Raw genomic sequence first — 17,730 nt, forward strand, 5'->3', positions numbered from 1 at the left:
ACTGTTTTTTGGCAGCTTGGTTTCTGGGGGACTCTATAGAAGGCCTTTCGGGATTTCTTTCTTTGGGGGGAGGGGGCGGTGGTCCCGACTTGGCCAGCCGCCTGCTGGAGGGGGGCAGCGGGGAGCGGGGGGATGCGAACCCGGCTCCCCCCACCATGATGAAGACGGAGCCTCGGGGGCCCGGGGGTCCCCTCCGGAGCGCCTCCCCGCACCGCAGCGCCTACGAAGCGGGCATCCAGGCACTGAAGCCTTCCGATGCGCCCGGGCCCGACGAGGCACCCAAGGCGGCCCACCATAAGAAATATGGCTCCAACGTCCACCGCATCAAAAGTATGTTCCTGCAGATGGGCACCACCGCGGGCCCGCCGGGTGAGGCGGGAGGCGGCGCAGGCATGGCCGAGGCCCCGCGGGCGTCCGATCGCGGCGTGCGCCTGTCCCTGCCGCGGGCCAGCAGCCTGAACGAGAACGTGGACCACAGCGCCCTGCTCAAACTGGGCACCAGCGTGTCTGAGCGCGTGAGCCGCTTCGACTCCAAGCCCGCGCCCTCGGCGCAGCCGGCTCCGCCGCCGCACCCGCCGTCCCGGCTGCAGGAGACGCGGAAGCTGTTCGAACGGAGCGTCCCCGCGGCCACGGGTGGCGACAAGGAGGCCGCGGCGCGGCGGCTGCTGAGACAGGAGCGCGCCGGCCTGCAGGACCGGAAGCTGGACGTCGTGGTGCGCTTCAACGGCAGCACCGAGGCCCTGGACAAGCTGGATGCTGACGCCGTGTCGCCGACGGTCAGCCAGCTCAGTGCGGTCTTCGAGAAAGCCGACTCGAGGACCGGCCTTCACCGTGCGCCCGGGCCCCCCCGGGCCGCGGGGGCGCCCCAGGTCAACTCGAAGCTGGTCAGTAAGCGGTCCCGGGTGTTCCAGCCGCCGCCGCCGCCTCCTGCCCCGTCGGGGGATGCCGCGACCGAGAAGGAGCGTGGCCCTGGAGGGCAGCAGCCCCCACAGCACCGAGTGGCCCCTGCCCGACCGCCGCCAAAGCCGCGGGAGGTGCGCAAGATCAAGCCGGTGGAGGTTGAGGAAAGTGGGGAGTCTGAGGCCGAGTCGGCTCCCGGGGAAGTGATCCAGGCTGAGGTGACCGTCCATGCAGCCTTGGAGAATGGCAGCACTTCGGCCAGCACAGCCAGCCCCGCACCCGAGGAGCCCAAGGCCGAAGCGGTCCCCGAGGAGGAGGCAGGGTCAGTGGCGACGCCAGAGAGGGGGGTGGACAATGGCCGGGCTCCGGACGTGGCACCTGAGGAGGTGGATGAGTCCAAGAAGGAGGACTTCTCAGAAGCGGACTTGGTGGACGTGAGCGCCTACAGTGGACTCGGGGAGGACTCTGGGGGCAGTGCCCTGGAGGAGGACGATGAAGATGAGGAGGAGGACGGGGAGCCCCCCTACGAGCCGGAGTCAGGGTGTGTGGAGATTCCCGGTCTCTCAGAGGAAGAGGACCCGGCCCCGAGCCGGAAGATCCATTTCAGTACTGCACCGATCCAAGTGAGTGATCCCCTCACCACCACCCTCCCCGACCCCCCGCGCTGCCCCTGCCACGTGCAAGTGGTCGCCCCCGCCCAGACATCCGTGTTTGGCAGGGCTGAGTCAGCCCCTGCCACCCAGCCGGGTTCCCAGAAGTTCCCACAATGAGGGGGGCGTGGGGAACTTCCAGCTGTTTGTCAGTGGGAAGGTTTTCAGGTCTGGGATTGTGAAGGTGGCCTGCTGCGACCTGCCCTCAGGTTCCTAGCCTGCTGCCCCGCCCAGCATCCCGCCCTGTCCCACGCCTACTCCGGGACACCTGCTCTCTCTCTCTCTTCCTCCCCCAGACATTCTTTCTTCTTGAGGCTGCCAGAGGCTGCCAGAGGCTGAGACTGGGCTGGCCTGAAGGGGTGTGGGACGTGTCCTCAGGATACTGTTCCTACGCATACCCTACTGTCAGGAGAGAAGGATGGGGACCTTAGGGACACTTCCTGCTTCTCCGATGATGTGTGAGGCTTGGCTCTGCCTGGGATGAGAGAGAGGAGAGCTAGGAACTTCCCAAAACAAAGATGCCAGGGACTGCAGCTCCTCCCTGTCAGTACCCCCACCCCAACTTTGCAGAAGTGAAAGAAGGAAGCAGGCTGTGAGGGTGGCCTTGTGACAGGGGCTGGGGGAAAGACCCTGCATCTCAGGGTCTGTGCCGGGCCAGCTTGCCATGTCCAGGGCTGCACCGGAAAGGGACCTCTGATGTGGCCCTGGAAGGCCCAGGCCCTCTGCGGGCTCCACAGGAAGAGGGCGGTAGGTCTGGGAGTTCCCCTAAGGTGCCTGGCAGACTCATATGCCTATAGCCTTAGGAATCCTCCCCCTTTCCATATTCTCTGGGTACTTTAAAAGAGGAGGGAGGCTCGCTGGGGGGGTTTCAGGCCCCCCCCATCTCTAACACCACTATTGGTGATTGGGCTGTGAGCTGTGCCAGTCAGCGCTTTGGGATTTTCTGGGTAGTGGTGGGTAAAGAAAAGATGTCCCCCGGGGAGCATTAAGAACAGGAGGCCACTCCCATTTCCCACTGCCCTGTGAGCTCAGCGGGCACATTCAGCTTCCATGGCCTTTCCTTCCCAACCTGAGCTCTGCTGTGCCCAGCACCTGGCCTGCCCCGACGGCTGTATTCAGCACACCAAGGACTTTCCCTGGCCTGGACCCTCCCCCCCCCCCTCCCCCTCCCCAGCCAAACCCCATGTGTTTGCTTGCAGTTTCCATAACTACTCCTGGACACCAAAGCTGCCCAAGTTTCTCTCACCCTCCGCCTCCTCCCCTCTTCCAGGCCAGCAGAGGTCTAAAAGGTTAAGAGTGGCCAGCCCCCTCCCCTCCCTGCCTGGGAATTTGGAAGACTTCTCCATGCCCCCGTTTCCTCTGAAGGCAGTGGGATCCAGGAAGGAGCAGAGGCTGTGGTGTTTTGGGGGGGGGAGGGTGTCAGAGGCCATTGCCCCATCCCCATGGGTTCTTTGAACAGCGCCATGCCCTCATCGAGAGGGAGTGTGGTCTGGGCCTCTGTCTATATCTGACGCCTTACCCTGATTTTTTGGTAAAAAATAGCACATGATTTGGAGCACTGCTCCGGACTCCCTGGTGACTCTGAAGCAGGCTGGCCACTAGCGCGAGAGCCAAGGCAGTGCAGAGGCTGCGCGTCTGACTTTTGGCCTTTCTGGGGCGTTCCTCCTCCCCACCCTGGCCCAGGGCCCCAGGCTTTTCTCCATTACCACTCACTGCTATAGTGATTCCGAAACCAGGGTTCTCTGCCCTCCCTGACCCAGTTGTCACCGTTATGGAGGTAGGTGGGGGTATCTGCTCAGGGCAGAGAATACAATTCCAAACTGTCAGCGGAGGAGATAGCTGAGGCCCAGGGCCTTCTGATAGCAAGCAGGAGTGACTGGTGGTCTGAGGCCTCCGAGCCTGAGGCCGGCCTGGGCTTCCTGCAAGGAGCAGGCTGCAAAAGGTGAACAGGTTGTAGACAGGAGACGAGGCCCAGGTCAGTGTTTTGGAAGTCAAAGTGGGGTGTGTATGATGAGAAGTGGGGAGGGGTTGGTCAACTTGGAGAGGGTTGGGGGATGCTGTCTCCTGGGCATAGGGTAAAGGCCAGAGGCCTCCAATGAAAAAGTGGGCCAGGGTCAATTTGCTGACCCAGACTTATGCCATTCTTTGTCCTAAAGCTTGGGACACCTTTGCAATGGGGGCCAAGTCACTAGTGACCCACCTACTTCAGCCCATCTTGAATTTGGTGCCATCCTGCCCTGCTACTGACTAACCAACCCCTTGTGACCTTGGGTAATGGATTATATGTGGAATACGGAGCCTGTCGCTTCAAGGGCCTGGGACTGCGGACCACTGGCCAGATGTTAGAGAACAGTCCATTGGCCACTGCACAGTAGCTGGGTGATCATTAAGGGCCTGATCCTGAATGTCTGATACTGTGTAGTTCAGGGCATCGAGCTAGGTGAACACATAGACCCCCGCTGTGCTTCTGGCCGCTCCTGTAAGCATCCTCTCCACCTCCCACCTCTCTCCTGTACACCTCTTTGGAGGGTCTGGAGGACTGAGATGACATTCAGCAAGCCCCAGGACACAGGAGTGACCCTGCCTTCCAGGGTGCCCATGAGCGTGCTCCTGGAACCGAGGAGGGCCTGGCATGGGTCTTACTGGAGACAATATCTCCCCTTAGTTTCTTCCGGCCCATCTAGCTGATGTAGCTGCCTCTACCTCTCCTGTCCCTTCTTGACTTCAAGTGATGCCAGCCTGTCACAGCTAGCAGGAAAGCCAAACAAGCCACGGTCCCCCAAATGGTGCTCATTAAGTGCCTTGCAGATGCAGACACCCTCCTGGGTCCGGCATCAGGTACCCACAAAGCCCCATCTCCTCTTCACTGGCCCTGGGAAGAGGTCAGTTGGACACAGAAGGAGAGGGCCAGCAGAGGGGCACAGGGGTTCTGTGTAAGGACAGGGAGACTGCCACTGCCCCATGATCCCTGGTCCCTTTAGGGCACCAGTCTTGGAGCCTATGCCTGGTTCTTCCGGTGCCTGTGGACAAGGGTATCGTTCTTCAGGGATGCAGTTCTGGTGCTTGGAAGGGCCATAGGGGCTCAGCTTTCTACCCACCCCTCCCCTCTCCTGCTACCTGAGGCCTACCTGGGAGTTAATGGCCTTCTCCTCTCCAAGGGGGTTGGAAGGACCCTCTCTGCTTCCTCTCCACCTCCCTATGGCCATCCACTTCAGCTGCTGGGCAGGGAAGGGTCCTGGTGCCGCTGCCTCTTTCCCCCTTCCCTCCTCCTCCCCTCCCCCTCCCCATCTGGCATCCTCCAGTGTCTTCTCCATCCTTCCTCCCCTCCTCCTCTTCCCGTCTTCTGCTCAGCCTGTTCCTTCTCCATGTGCGGCTGTCTTTGTGTCCACCCTCAGCTGTCTGGCTCTTAGCTCTTGTCTTGTCTTCTCTCTACCCTGGTATCAGAGATTTCCAGACCTTGCAGTCTCCCCAGGACTATCCATCTAGTAACTACGCAGACTATATAATATGGAATGGGTCTTTTGCTCTCTTGCCCCTGGGTTCTAAAATTAGGAAGCCCTTTTGCTGAGAGCTGGATTCCTTGGGAGATTGGTATAAGGGAAGGGCCTCTGGCGGGAGAGACCTGGGCAACTTCAGGCAACTCAGCAGGCCCAAGGGCCCCTCCTGCCAGCTGCGCCCGCCCTTGGCCTCCCATGCACCTCTGACAGCTGCTCCTCCCCAGGTATTCAGCACCTACTCCAACGAGGACTATGACCGACGCAACGAGGATGTGGATCCCATGGCGGCCTCTGCGGAATATGAGCTAGAGAAGCGTGTGGAGAGGTTGGAGCTATTTCCTGTGGAGCTGGAGAAGGGTGAGAGGCCAGGCCAGTCTAAGGGGCACACTGGGGTCTTCTGTAGTGTTAGCCTCTGTCCTGCCAATCTTGTGGGTACCCACATGCTGGACTTCTGACTCCAGCCCCTATTGGCCTTTCTTGGCATTCCTAGTCAGCATCCAAGGCACCGGCCTCTCCAGTGTGTTGCCAAGGAATGATACTTGGTGAGCGTATCTCCTAAGCACCGGGTATGTGGTCCTGGGCTCTGTTGGAGGCACAGGGACAGGAAGAAGCAGGCTCCAAGGGAGATGGCGTCTCTAACTTCAGCCTTACGTGCCATCACGAGCTCTGGGAGGGATGAAGGGCCTCTGTCGGTGTATCTGATGGAGCCTCGCCGTGCTAGCAGATTCTCAGGCCAGTGCTACCTGAGCTGAGCTCTAAAGAGGAGCCATTTGGAAAATGTGGGGTAGAGCATAGAGGTACATTCAGCACAGGACGAATGTGTGACCGGGGTGGCGTGGACCACGGCAAGAACATAGTCATTTCTGAGAGGGATTGGGAGCTATGGTAAGGACTGGGAAAGCTAGTCTCGAAAGATCACAGTGGTCCAGGCGGTGGTGGCACATGCCTTTGAGCAGGCAGACAGATCTCTGAGTTCCAGGACAGCCTGGTCTACAGAGAAAGTTCCAGGACAGCCAGGGCTACACAGAGAAACCCTGTCTTGGGAACAAACAAACAAACAAAAAACAATTAGAAAGAAAGAAGAAAGAAAAGATCCCAGTGGCCTGGGTACAGGGAGGGATAATAATGGATGATGGACCCAGTAATGGGGTCAGCAATAGCATAGTGAAAGTGGACGTTCTGGGCAGGAACAGTCAACATTACCTGTGGTTACTTAGTGGAGCCCGGAACCACGAGAGAGGAATTTGGATGCTCCCCAGGCCTGGCATCTAGTAGATAGGGGTGCCAGTCCTCAGGGAGTGTTTGTGGGGAAGGTCGTTATGTTTGGATGCTAGAGAACCAGGGGACAGACAAGGCAGATGTGACTAGGCAGTGGGTCTCCATGTTCAGTCATTGAAGCTCTGGGCACAGAAGAGACAGACTAGCTGATGAGAGACCAAAAGGCTTAGGGCTGAATCCTGGCTCAGCCCCGATCCCAGCCACACACCCTTATCTGTACACACAATAGTGCGCCACACCCCAGCCACCCTCACACACCCTGCTGCCTGTCAACTCACTGGATAGGGCAAAGGGCAGGAAGTAGCCCCACTGAGTTGGCCTGGCGGAAAAAAGGAGGTGGGCAGAACCATGGGTCTCTCCCCATCATGGGATGGCTAAGTGTGGGGACTACTTCTGAAAGGAAACTGTCTGCACCTTGGAGTGGGTATAGGACAGAGGATCCCTGCCAGCCATGGCTTCTCCCTTTCTGCCTCACAGACTCTGAGGGCCTGGGCATCAGCATCATTGGCATGGGGGCCGGAGCCGACATGGGCCTGGAGAAGCTGGGCATCTTCGTCAAGACCGTGACTGAGGGTGGCGCCGCCCATCGGGATGGCAGGTACCCGCCTCATTCTGCACCCTTCCTCAAGTCTCTTTTAGCAGTCATCACCTGGGGGGGGGGAGCAGCCTCGAGGAGGCCTGCGTGTGTTACGTGTGTCTTTGGATATTCAAGGAGCACCGCTGTGCAGGTGCTGTGCTAGGCTTTGGGGTGACAGCCATGAACAGATGGAAGCCCTCCCCGGGGCCTGCGCATTCTGTGGGGGAGGGGTGCGAAGCTAGGCTGTACCTAGTACCGTGTGTTCTGGCCTAGGGTGCGTGTTGGCTCTAGTGGGAAGAACACGGGCTGTGTGTCTGGAATAAGGCTTCGCATTTCTTTCCCTTAACACATACTAAGGGCCTGACTCTCGCTGGGTTGGTGCCAGGCTCTGGCAGTCAGTGTAGAGGGCCTTGCCCTCAGAAAACAAGCAGCGTAATAAAGTAGACAGATGCCAGACAGAACAAACAAACTGGCTGAATAGGGAAGAATATACGAAGGCACAAAATAGGAGGGCCTGGCCACTCTGACGGGCCGGCTTCGTAGAGGAAGTGATTGATACTGAAAATGAGAGCCAAAGGCCAAGCAGGAACTAACAAGACCAAGTGAGTATATAAAAGGTTCCTTGTAGCCAAGTATAGTGGAGCATGCCTTTAATCCCAGCACTTGGGAGGCAGAGGCAGGTGGATCTCTGAGTTCAAGGCCAGTCTGTTCTACAGAGTGAGTTCCAGGACAGCCAGGGCCACATAGTGAGATCCTGTCTTACAGAAACAAAAACAAATATAAAAGGTTCCTTGTAAACTCAGGGCCTCATGCGTACAAGACCAGCACTCTGCCAGCTGAGCTACATCCCCAGCCTGAGAAGAAAGGGTTCTAAGTCTGGAAACCAGTGGCAGGAATGTAGATAGGCAGGGATCCGGGTATGGATAGGATTAGGCTGGTTATGGCTCCATGTTCTGAGGCTGAAGTTGCTCGTTGTATGTGCATAGGTGTGTGCCTGTGTGGAACATCTATGATCGGAGGACTGGCATTCTCCGAAGGATCATGAAGGGCACAAGAGGTCTGGCATCCATGCCCCTCTCTGCCAGATTTTCTGATGTGTGTGTGGCATCGGGGAGGAAGTGGGAAATGCTGCACGGCTTTTCCCTCAGGAAAGCTGTGAAGAGTTGACACCCACACCCGCTCCATGTGACAGATGAGGGCTGAGGGCTGGGTGACTGTAGGGTCATGTTGGTAGAGTCATGGGTGCCCCAACTCAGAGGGCTCTTGCCTGCCGTGGCCTGGGTGGCATGGGGGCAGCAGGAACAGAAAGGATGGCATCCTGCCTGGCATTTACCTCCCCTCCCTTTCCAGAGCTTGGCCATGGTCGCTCGCCCGTTTGTTAGTAAAGCAGGAGTGTGAGCATCATGGGCGAGTGCCCACATGAGAATGTGCGCTGTCCGGGAGAAAACTGTTCCCGTCAGGCATTCTCTCCATTCCTACTTGAAGCCCCGAGAAGCCCAAGACCTCCCAGGAAGTGGAAGTAGAGGAAGGAGGTGCCCAAGTCTTCCCCCATCTTTGGCATCCCCTCCCAGGCTAGGCCACTGCCCCATCTTCCTCTTCCATGTGGGGAGCCAGGACACCCCCACAGCTGAATTGTGTTGGAAGTGTGCAACTTTGTGGGTGTGGATTGGTGTGTGAGCATGAGAGGGGCATGCTTGGGTCCTAGGCATTTGGGAGGACACTGGGGTGGTGGCCCACGGGCGTGTGTAGAAATGAGCTCTGAGCATGTCGCAGCACCCCGTTGAGTGTGACTGAAGGACAATGATGTGATTACAGGAAGTGTGCCGGCCACCTTTTCTGGTCCTGGATAACTGCAGCTGTGTTGTCCGACTGCTGTTGTGAGGGCCAGCCTCTAGCAGCTCAGGAGTTGAGGAGGAGCCACAGAGTCAGCGGACTAATCACTCAGTTGACTTTTCTGAGGGAGAGTAACACTTAATTCTCTGGGGCTGGTGGAAAAGGGAAACACACACACACACACACACACACACACACCCACACACACACACACACACACACACCGTTAGGGTCTTTCTGTCTTCTCCCTCTCATCTTTTTGTTTCTTTTTCTCACCTCTATCCAGAGGTATCCCTTCTGTCTCTCTCTTTTTTTTTTTTTTTTTTTTTTTTTTGGTTTTTCGAGACAGGGTTTCTCTGTGTAGCTTTGCGCCTTTCCTGGAGCTCACTTGGTAGCCCAGGCTGGCTGGCCTCGAGCTCACAGAGATCCTCCTGCCTCTGCCTCCCGAGTGCTGGGATTAAAGGCGTGCGCCACCACCGCCCGGCCCCTTCTGTCTCTCTTGATGTCTTCCTTTAACTTATTTTTTCCCTTACAGCTTATATACCCCATCAGAATCTTTCAAGCAGTGTAACATTACAAATGTGGTTACATTCAATTTTTTAAGTGAATGATTACAATGAATACAAGTAAATGCTGTGGAATAACCCTTCTTAAAGCCATGAGCCATGTGGCAAAATGTAGATTAATAGAAATGGGTTAATTTAAGTTGTAAGAGCTAGTTAATAATAAGCCTGAGCTATTGGCCAAGCATTTATATGTAATATAAGCCTCAGTGTGGTAATTTGGAAATGGCTGCTGGGATGGAAAAACTCTGCCTACAAGTAATAAAAAAAGAAACACATTTCCCATTTCCCTTACATGATTAAACATTTCATGTATTACAGGTGAAAAACAAATTATGTCCAATAACCCACATAAATTCATTTCCAAGCAACTTGTTATAAATTAACAGAGTGTAAGCAAGCAAGGTATTTTTCTCAGCCAGTTCCTTTATTGGCAGGCTATATTTTGCAGTTTACAAGGAAAGGATCAATCATCTTATTATTTATCTTAAAAGGTAATCTTATAAAAAAATTTTGAATAACACAATCTAAACTTTTACATATGAAAACAAAGAAAGTCAGCCCTACTTTTAGTCCTCAGGGTACGTGCCCATTTGTCAACAGTTTTTTCTATCAGGAAGCTGAGGGCAGAAATGGGTACAAGGAATTAATCATCACCTTTGATCACCAACCCATCCTAGCAAGAAAGGCACGTCAGCTAATAATAACCAGGCCGTTTTTGTTCTTGTTTCTTGACCTCAACATTTCGCTCACTCAACTAAGTGCCTTTCTAAACTTTAAATTGTTCCCCAAGATTTTCTACCTCAAAGCCATTAACAAAAACACCTTAACTTGACCTTACTAACAATTCTACATATCTAAATTATTTCTAAGGGTAGGGGTTGAATCATTAATCTGCTCCAGCAGCAATTTTGGGAAAAAGTCAATCACTATTATTTTAAGTACCAGTAACACTGCCCAATGAGGGTCTAGAAGCCCCCTGAGAGTTTTCATACAACCCATAGATGATGAGGGTTGTGGTGACCATGAAGACAACAATCAGAGCTGTGTTCAATAACAGCACGAGGTCCTCGGGACTGGTAGTCTTCAGGGATCTGCCTCCCCAAGGCTCATTCAGGTGTGGCTTTGCCAACCTCCCAGCCATGTTCCATGAGTTCCAATGCTGCCTGTTGGTCGCCTCGCATGGCCCCAGACACCTGGCTCTCCCTGTCCTCACATATTTTATGCCAGAACTGTATGCCAGACTGAGCCTTGAGTTTCGGATTGGAAGAGTCCACCCTTAACCCACCTCCTGTTCCTCTCCTGACACCCTAACAAATGTCACTTCCTCTAGGATCCAAGTAAACGATCTACTGGTGGAGGTGGATGGAACAAGCCTGGTGGGAGTGACCCAGAGCTTCGCAGCCTCTGTCCTCAGGAACACCAAGGGCCGAGTGCGGTGAGAGCCAAGAGAGGGGACAGGCAGGAAGCTAGTCCCCTCATGGCACCAGTTCCCTGCCAGAGGGACTTAGACTTGCAGCCCCTGCCCCAGGCCTGCCTTCCCATCCCTGGGTCCCTGGCTCCTGCTCACCACTGCGACTCAGGCTTCCAGGCTCATGTCCCTCCATGCTCTTCTCTGGGCTTTATTCTCCTTCCCTGCCAACCAAATGACTGCCAACCAAACTAGGTTCCCCCACCTAGAGCGTCCTCTTCCCTCCGGGTCCACACCATGCCCTGTTGGTTAAGGTTGCTCCATTGGGTTGAATAGAAGTTTGTGTGCACCTCTGGCGGGACTCCTGGGGATCACTCTCTGCCCCCCTTCTAGAGGGGTGCTGCCCCCAGGCAAGGGTGCTGGAGAGTAACAGGATGTGGGTGCCTGGGGGAGGAGGAACAGGTGCCTGGAAGTCTCACTGTTTCCTCTCCATGCTAATCTGTGATTGCCATCATCCTGCCCCTTCCTGACTAGGGGCTTGGAGCACACCCAAGATACACCTCTCTGGTCTAGTCCCCATCCCCTAGGATGGGTCATTTAGGCCACTCCCCTGCTTTGTTTTGTTTGTCTTTTCTCTTCGTTGGGAAATGCTCCTATGCTGCTCTAGAGCTCCTGAGTTCACGTTCCCCTGTATCCCTGCCCAAAGTTTGGCTGACATCCCCTTCCCAAAAGTGGCCGGGAAGGCTAGCAGGTCTTCCTGCCTCTTCTGGTAGGCAGCCCTGGGAGAGCCCTAGCTCCCCCATTCATTATTAATTCCACAGCTTCTGGACTCCGGCTCTCACTTCACCTCCCCTGGGAGGGCCTAGGTTGGGGGGGCGGGGAACACCACCAGGAGGGCAGTGGCATGCCCAGCTGTAGGCAGGCTGGGATGACGCCAGGATGACAGACGACTCTGGTGTCCCTGCAGGTTCATGATTGGCCGGGAGCGGCCTGGGGAACAGAGCGAAGTGGCCCAGCTAATTCAGCAGACCTTGGAGCAGGAGAGATGGCAGCGGGAGATGATGGAGCAGAGATACGCCCAGTATGGAGAGGAGGATGAGGAGGTAGGGACTCGGCATGCTCGCCCTCTGGTGGCCAGATGAAGCAGTGCAGTCATTGGCCTTAACTCCTTTTTCCAGGCCTGTTAAAGAAACTCAAACCCCAGGGGAGCTTATGGTCAGAGAGAGAAGCAGACCCTCCCCTCAGAGGACCCCCTGGTCAAACGGAGGAGTCCCACTCTCTGTCTTCAGAGGGTGTCCCTGTAACTAGAAGGAAAACAAGGTCCCCTCTGAGTCCTTACTCTAGGAGCAGGGTAGAGCCCCTAATCGAGGGAACCGAATCGTGGGAGAGGGTTGGGTCCTCAAGGAAGCTATGTTATGGGGAAAACAGTACAGGAAGTTTCTTCCGAGTCTTGCAGTTTGCCTGTCCTAGCCATGGAGACTCCCCTGGCTAGCCCCCAGTGTGACATGAGCATCCTGCTGCTGGTCTCGGGCCTGGCAGCAGGGTTGCCGAGGGAGGTGGAGTGAACGGGTCCACATCGCCTGCATCCCTCCACAGACAGGAGAGTATGCCACCGATGAAGATGAAGAACTGAGCCCCACGTTCCCAGGGGGCGAGATGGCCATCGAGGTGTTCGAACTAGCAGAGAATGAGGACGCGCTGTCCCCTGTGGAGATGGAGCCGGAGAAGCTAGTGCACAAGTTCAAGGAGGTTGGAGGAAGGGCCCTGGGCGGTGGGTGAAGGCAGGCGGGGAGCTGGCCCCAGGGGCTGAGTGCCACCCTGTGTCTGCAGCTCCAGATCAAGCATGCTGTCACTGAAGCGGAAATCCAGCAGCTGAAGCGGAAGGTGAGGGTGTGCGTGTACATGTGCGTGTGGGTGCACATTGAAGAGCTGGGCTGAGGGCTGGAGAGAGAAGCCCTGCCTTCACACAGGGGGACACACACACACACACACACACACACACACACACACACACCCCAACACACAACATTCCACCGTGGGCTACCGTGAGGCCAGGGATATCGGGATTAAGATCCCAAGCTCTGGCCCATCTGTTCCCCCGTTCATTAACTGGGTCTCCATCCCATCATACGTGAGGTGAGGTATGAAAGCACTGCCAGCAGCATAGAGAGAAACCGGAGATCTGCTACATGCACATCTGCAGCAGATAGAGGAAGTCTACAGCCTGGTCCGGGGTCGGTGCTCAGTCAGAAGTCAGAGTGTGTCAGCAAGTCCGTGGAGATAAACCAGCTCTCATTGTCGGCGTCCGTGTTTACTGTTCAACACCCATCCACTCTGCACAGGCCTAGGGATAAGAGAGAGGCTTTTTGACTACCTAAAGTCCACAGAGCTACACAGAGTGACGCATACCAGCCTGGATCCCCAGACCCATTTATCCAGACCCTGCACACTCCTGTCTGCACAGACATTATTTTCATATACCTGTGACCGATTGGCCTGAATAGGTAGATCCACACTGCCCTTGAGGTCACAGAAACGCATGGGCATGACCCACCATTCAGGCTGCCGGGCCCAGGAAGAGTGTCAGAGGACATGCACATTGTCACCTGGGCCAGCAGCACGCATGCTGGTGCTGACGGCGCCAGCTGGTGACACACACGGCTGCTGTACATGCCTACCAGATGCTTACAAGCACACTGGGTACCCACACACTCCCAGGCGTTGTAGACACACAGACTCTATATTGAAGGAGTCCCAACTCCCACAGGGTTTCCAGGGTAGTGGGAGAAAAACCGATGCGGGCGGGAGATGCAGCGCAACAGGGATGTGTGTGTTCTCTCCCCCATGGATGGAGGAGGGCAGGGGATGGGTGCCTAGGAGGGAGATTTCAGCTGCCTTTGAGAGGGGGCCTGCCAGGGCATGGCAGGTGTTCCTGTGAGGAGAGGGCAGGGGCAGCTGGGTGGTGGGAAGGCTAGAAATGGCATTGTATAGACCTCAGCCCTCCAGGAGCTGTGGCCTTGGTTCTATGGGCATGGAGCTGTGGCCCCTAGGGATTTTTTTTGGAAGTTCACCACCTAGGAAATGGGGGTGAGGGGGCAGGACTCAAGGGTAAGAAGGCCTTGGAAATGGACAGACTGGTTAGAAGCCTAGGCAGAGCCTGACAGGGTGAGTCAGAGTACAGGCCAAGGGTGGAAGGGAAGTGAGGCTACATTTTTGAGGGTGTTTTCAGGGCATGAAGCAGAGGGTGGCTCACAGGTGGTTGCAGGCTCAGGAAGCAAAGAGGCATTCAGTTGGCAGACACCCAGGGCAGCTTCTGGACCGCTAATGCCACTTCAGGCCCAGTGCTGAGCAAAAGCAGAGCTGATTCTTGTCCTTGTGCGTCTTAAGAGTCGGCACACCACTGGCTGCTGTTCCTGCCTGATAGGCTCTGTGGAGCAGGAAGAACCCCATCCAGTTGGAAGGAGGATGCTGCCCTACTGAAGTCGCTGCAGGGAAAGTGATACCCAGCAAGAGTACTGAGGAAGGGTAGATGGGGCATTCCTAGCAGAGGGAACAGTACCTGCAAAGGCCCTGTGGCAAGTCCCAGGGTCTGCAGGAAGGCCTGAGTTATCAAAGCTTAGAAAGCAAGAGGTGTTTGCAGTGGGTAAGAAAAAAAAGGACCCCCAGGAACTGGAGACTGAGTACCGGGACTGCCGTGAGGCGGTGACACCTTCTCCCAGGCAAGCGAGCCAGGAAAGTTGGCTTCGGATGAGGGAGGGTCCCATTGAGGGCCTGGTACCTGTGAAAAGCTGGGAGGTAGGGCTGGAAGTTAGGAGCAAGATCTGGCCAGAGCTCTGTGCACAGCAGTGGTGTGGGAGGGGGGGCCTTGCCTTGAGGAAATGGTCAGGAGAGAAGAATGCAGACCGGTTACCCGAGAGCTGGAGAGGGGCTGGATCGTTCAAGAATCTCCGGGGATAGGGGCTGGTCAGCATGCCATGGCTGCAGAGGGTGCAGAGCTGGTGGTGACCGTTTGATATCGATCATCTCACTAGCCCTGAGGCTTATCGCTCCCACCTTCTGGATAAGGCAGAAGTTGCTAATGAGCGACTCCTGGGTGCCTGCTACCCCCTGGGAGAACTCTGAGGTCAGCCTCAGAGAGTTAGCAGTTGGGGGCCAGTGGATTCCACGGGTGCAGGGATGGCCGGAGACCGTTGGCTCCGCCGCTCACTCTGGTCGCCTTTAACCCGGGGCTGCCCTTTGCTCAATAGTTGCAGAGTCTGGAGCAGGAGAAGGGGCGCTGGCGGGTGGAGAAGGCCCAGCTGGAGCAGAGTGTGGAGGAGAACAAGGAGCGGATGGAGAAGTTGGAGGGCTACTGGGGTGAGGCCCAGAGCCTGTGCCAGGCCGTGGACGAGCACCTGCGGGAGACTCAGGCTCAGTATCAGGCCCTGGAGCGCAAGTACAGCAAGGCCAAGCGTCTCATCAAGGACTACCAGCAAAAGTAGGTGTGAGGAGCTTTGCATCCGGGCCCGGGCAGGAGGGGGAGGCCCTTCAGTGGTCATCCCCACCCCAGCCTCCCTCCGGCTGAGTAGGGAGACAAGGAGTACAGAAGTCAGAGGGCACCATGGTGGGGTACCTGAGCTGGAACGGCTGAATAGGACCGAAGCCACACCATCAACCCTAACCCACCGTCTGTTCCTCGCCTGTCTCCAGGGAGATCGAGTTCCTGAAAAAAGAGACTGCCCAGCGTCGGGTCCTGGAAGAGTCGGAGCTAGCAAGGAAGGAGGAAATGGACAAGCTTCTGGACAAGGTAGAGCCTGGGTGCCCTGAGCGGCCTCCAGAGGGAGCAGCAGAGAAGCCAGAGTCGAAGAACGCCACTCTGTTGTCTGTTGTGTGGGAAGGACTGTACTGCTGGCCACCGGGGAGCTTAGGGTCAGGGCTGGGGGCTGGGGGCAGGGTCCACGCTCAGTGGCCAAGCCTGATGCCCCCCGTCTTTGTTTTCTAGATCTCGGAACTGGAAGGAAACCTGCAAACACTGAGGAATTCCAATTCTACTTAACCGGAGTCACTCCTTGACTGGACAATAATAATCATCCCCTCCCGATATCCTCACCGCCCTGTCCTCAATCCCCGCCCCTCCCCTAACAGCCTGGGGACAGGTGCCCCGACTTCCCCCACTCCTCCACCCCACCTCCCCCAGCTTCAGGGACCAGAGGGCCCATACTACAGGCCCCTTTAGGGCGGCCCGGGCAGACGATGGTGGCTGGAAGAGTGGCCTCCTTGTTCTATGGGGCTAAGGGACAGCGGCTGAGTGAGAGAAGCTGACCTGGGTGGTGGATGGACACAAGGACCTGCAGACCAAACTGCCAGACTTTACAACCTCCAGCCTGTGTCTCTGGACCGGAGTGGAGCTGGGGCTGTCCCAGCATCTCACCACTTGGAGGCTGCTCCCTGCCCACCGGGTCCCTGTGGCCCCTGGGCCTCTTGACTTGAGATTCTACTTTCTTGGCCCTTTCCTCCTTCCCTACCATTGTGCTGTCTGTTGCATTCTGGCCTCCTGCTTGGAGGGGTTGCCTCAACATCTCCCACCCCTGCTCCCCATCCCAGGAGGGATAGAGCCCACCCGTGAGCCAGAGGCTGGGCCTGGGCCCGCACTGATTTCTCACGTATCCTTGGTGGGGTGCGGGGAGAGCCGGAGTGGGGAAGAGGATGAGTCCAAAACACCTGGAATCCGGCCCCCCTTTTCCTAGGAAGGGCAGCGGCCCTCACCTTCTCCTTGTGCCTCCCCTCTCCCAGGTGCCAAATAGCCATAGCCTCCTCCTGGAACCTGTCCTGAGGCCGCGCTGGGGTTCAGGGTTCCTTGGTCTAGCCTAGGAATGCCAGGAGGGAGGGAGGTCAGCTTAGGTGGTGTGCCTGCAGAGCTCTCGCTGGGGAGCTAGGCCCAGCCCAGGGCCACACCTGGAAGCCTTGTTTTACCATCAAAGAGACTCAGCCTCCCCCTCCTCCCCTCCCCCACTGTTTTCCAATGTTTTCACTGGAGGGCAAAATTTTACTAATCTTTTTGGAGACCAGGGCTGCTTGCTGTCAGCCTGCTTTCTAAGTGAAATTGACTCAGTTTCCCCACTTTAACCCCAAATTGGGGCTTGGACCAAGGGAGGTGAGACCCCCTCAGGAACCCTCCCCTTTCAAAAATCCATCTCATTTTGCCACTTCCACAACCCCTGCCCCAAGCCTAGGTTTCTGTTCGTTTTTTTGTTTTGTTTTGTTTTTAAACAACCCTGTTCTGTCCTTTTCGGCTTCCCCTAGACCCCTGTAAATAGACCATACCATCAGTCAGTATTTCTTGCCCCTCTCCCGCCCCTAGACGTTCCCCGACTCCCCGGAAAGAGCTGGCTGTCAAAGTGCCCGGCCCCTGCACTTCACCTAGGCAGATGGAGGGGGCGGAGCCGGGTGGGCGGGTCCTCGATGTACTTCCGGTTCTGACCGGCAGCGCTCTTGCCCCGCCCTTGGAGGACCCCGTCTCTGTATATACTATATATATGTATGTATTGTTCCTGGTTTTGTACGGACCATGCCCTCTGTCAGGTCGTCCCCATAAAAGCAGCCCCAGAGCCTTGCTGCCTGGTTTCTTGATGCGCTGGTGGGGGGAGGGGGAGAGGGAGGGATACTAGAAGTTCCCCACCCTTTTCTAGTTTTGCCCAGGACCTAGAGATGATCTCAACGCCAGTTCAGTTCTCCAACCCGTCTCGGCAAACTCACTTGCCACCATTGCCCAGCTTTCGTGGGGTCTCAAGACAGCTTTTCAGGTCCCCCTTTCACAAAGTCTTTCGAGCAAGCCAGAAGATGGACTGAAAAACAACTCCTCTCCCCCGAGAACTGAGCAGTCTGCAAGACCCCAGAGGTCTCCTATGAAGTACCAGGGGGACCAAAGATTTCTTGGGGTGACGACCTAGAAGACGACTTTCAGAGCATTGTTGTCCACAAGGGCACAGAGAATGTTCTTTGGCCCTCCTGGGCTGGCTTGAGAGGCTTCATATAGTCCTAC

The 17,730-nt window shown here is 56.3% G+C and overlaps 1 protein-coding gene across 1 annotated transcript; it reads left to right on the plus strand.

The window, feature by feature from the left end:
• Positions 1-23: 23 nt before the first annotated feature.
• On the plus strand, positions 24-17,296 carry Ppp1r9b (protein phosphatase 1 regulatory subunit 9B). Its single transcript, XM_006971940.4, has 10 exons — positions 24-1,523; positions 5,272-5,404; positions 6,803-6,923; positions 10,632-10,736; positions 11,677-11,812; positions 12,306-12,458; positions 12,540-12,593; positions 14,957-15,186; positions 15,399-15,495; positions 15,691-17,296. The coding sequence occupies exons 1-10, from the start codon at positions 156-158 to the stop codon at positions 15,742-15,744; spliced, it is 2,451 nt and encodes an 816-aa protein (XP_006972002.1). The 5' UTR covers positions 24-155; the 3' UTR covers positions 15,745-17,296.
• Positions 17,297-17,730: the final 434 nt, after the last annotated feature.

This window comes from Peromyscus maniculatus, chromosome 8 (genome assembly GCF_049852395.1).
Source record: "Peromyscus maniculatus bairdii isolate BWxNUB_F1_BW_parent chromosome 8, HU_Pman_BW_mat_3.1, whole genome shotgun sequence".
Taxonomy (NCBI): Eukaryota; Metazoa; Chordata; class Mammalia; order Rodentia; family Cricetidae; genus Peromyscus; species Peromyscus maniculatus.

What these genes read in the sequence shown, in the direction of transcription:
- Ppp1r9b (XM_006971940.4), top strand. Translation starts at nt 156, where the DNA reads ATGATGAAGACGGAGCCTCGGGGGCCCGGGGGTCCCCTCCGGAGCGCC. An exon ending in AACACCAAGGGCCGAGTGCG is followed by an intron (nt 10,737 to 11,676) that starts GTGAGAGCCAAG and finishes GTGTCCCTGCAG; the next exon opens with GTTCATGATTGGCCGGGAGC. An exon ending in TGGACAAGCTTCTGGACAAG is followed by an intron (nt 15,496 to 15,690) that starts GTAGAGCCTGGG and finishes TTTGTTTTCTAG; the next exon opens with ATCTCGGAACTGGAAGGAAA.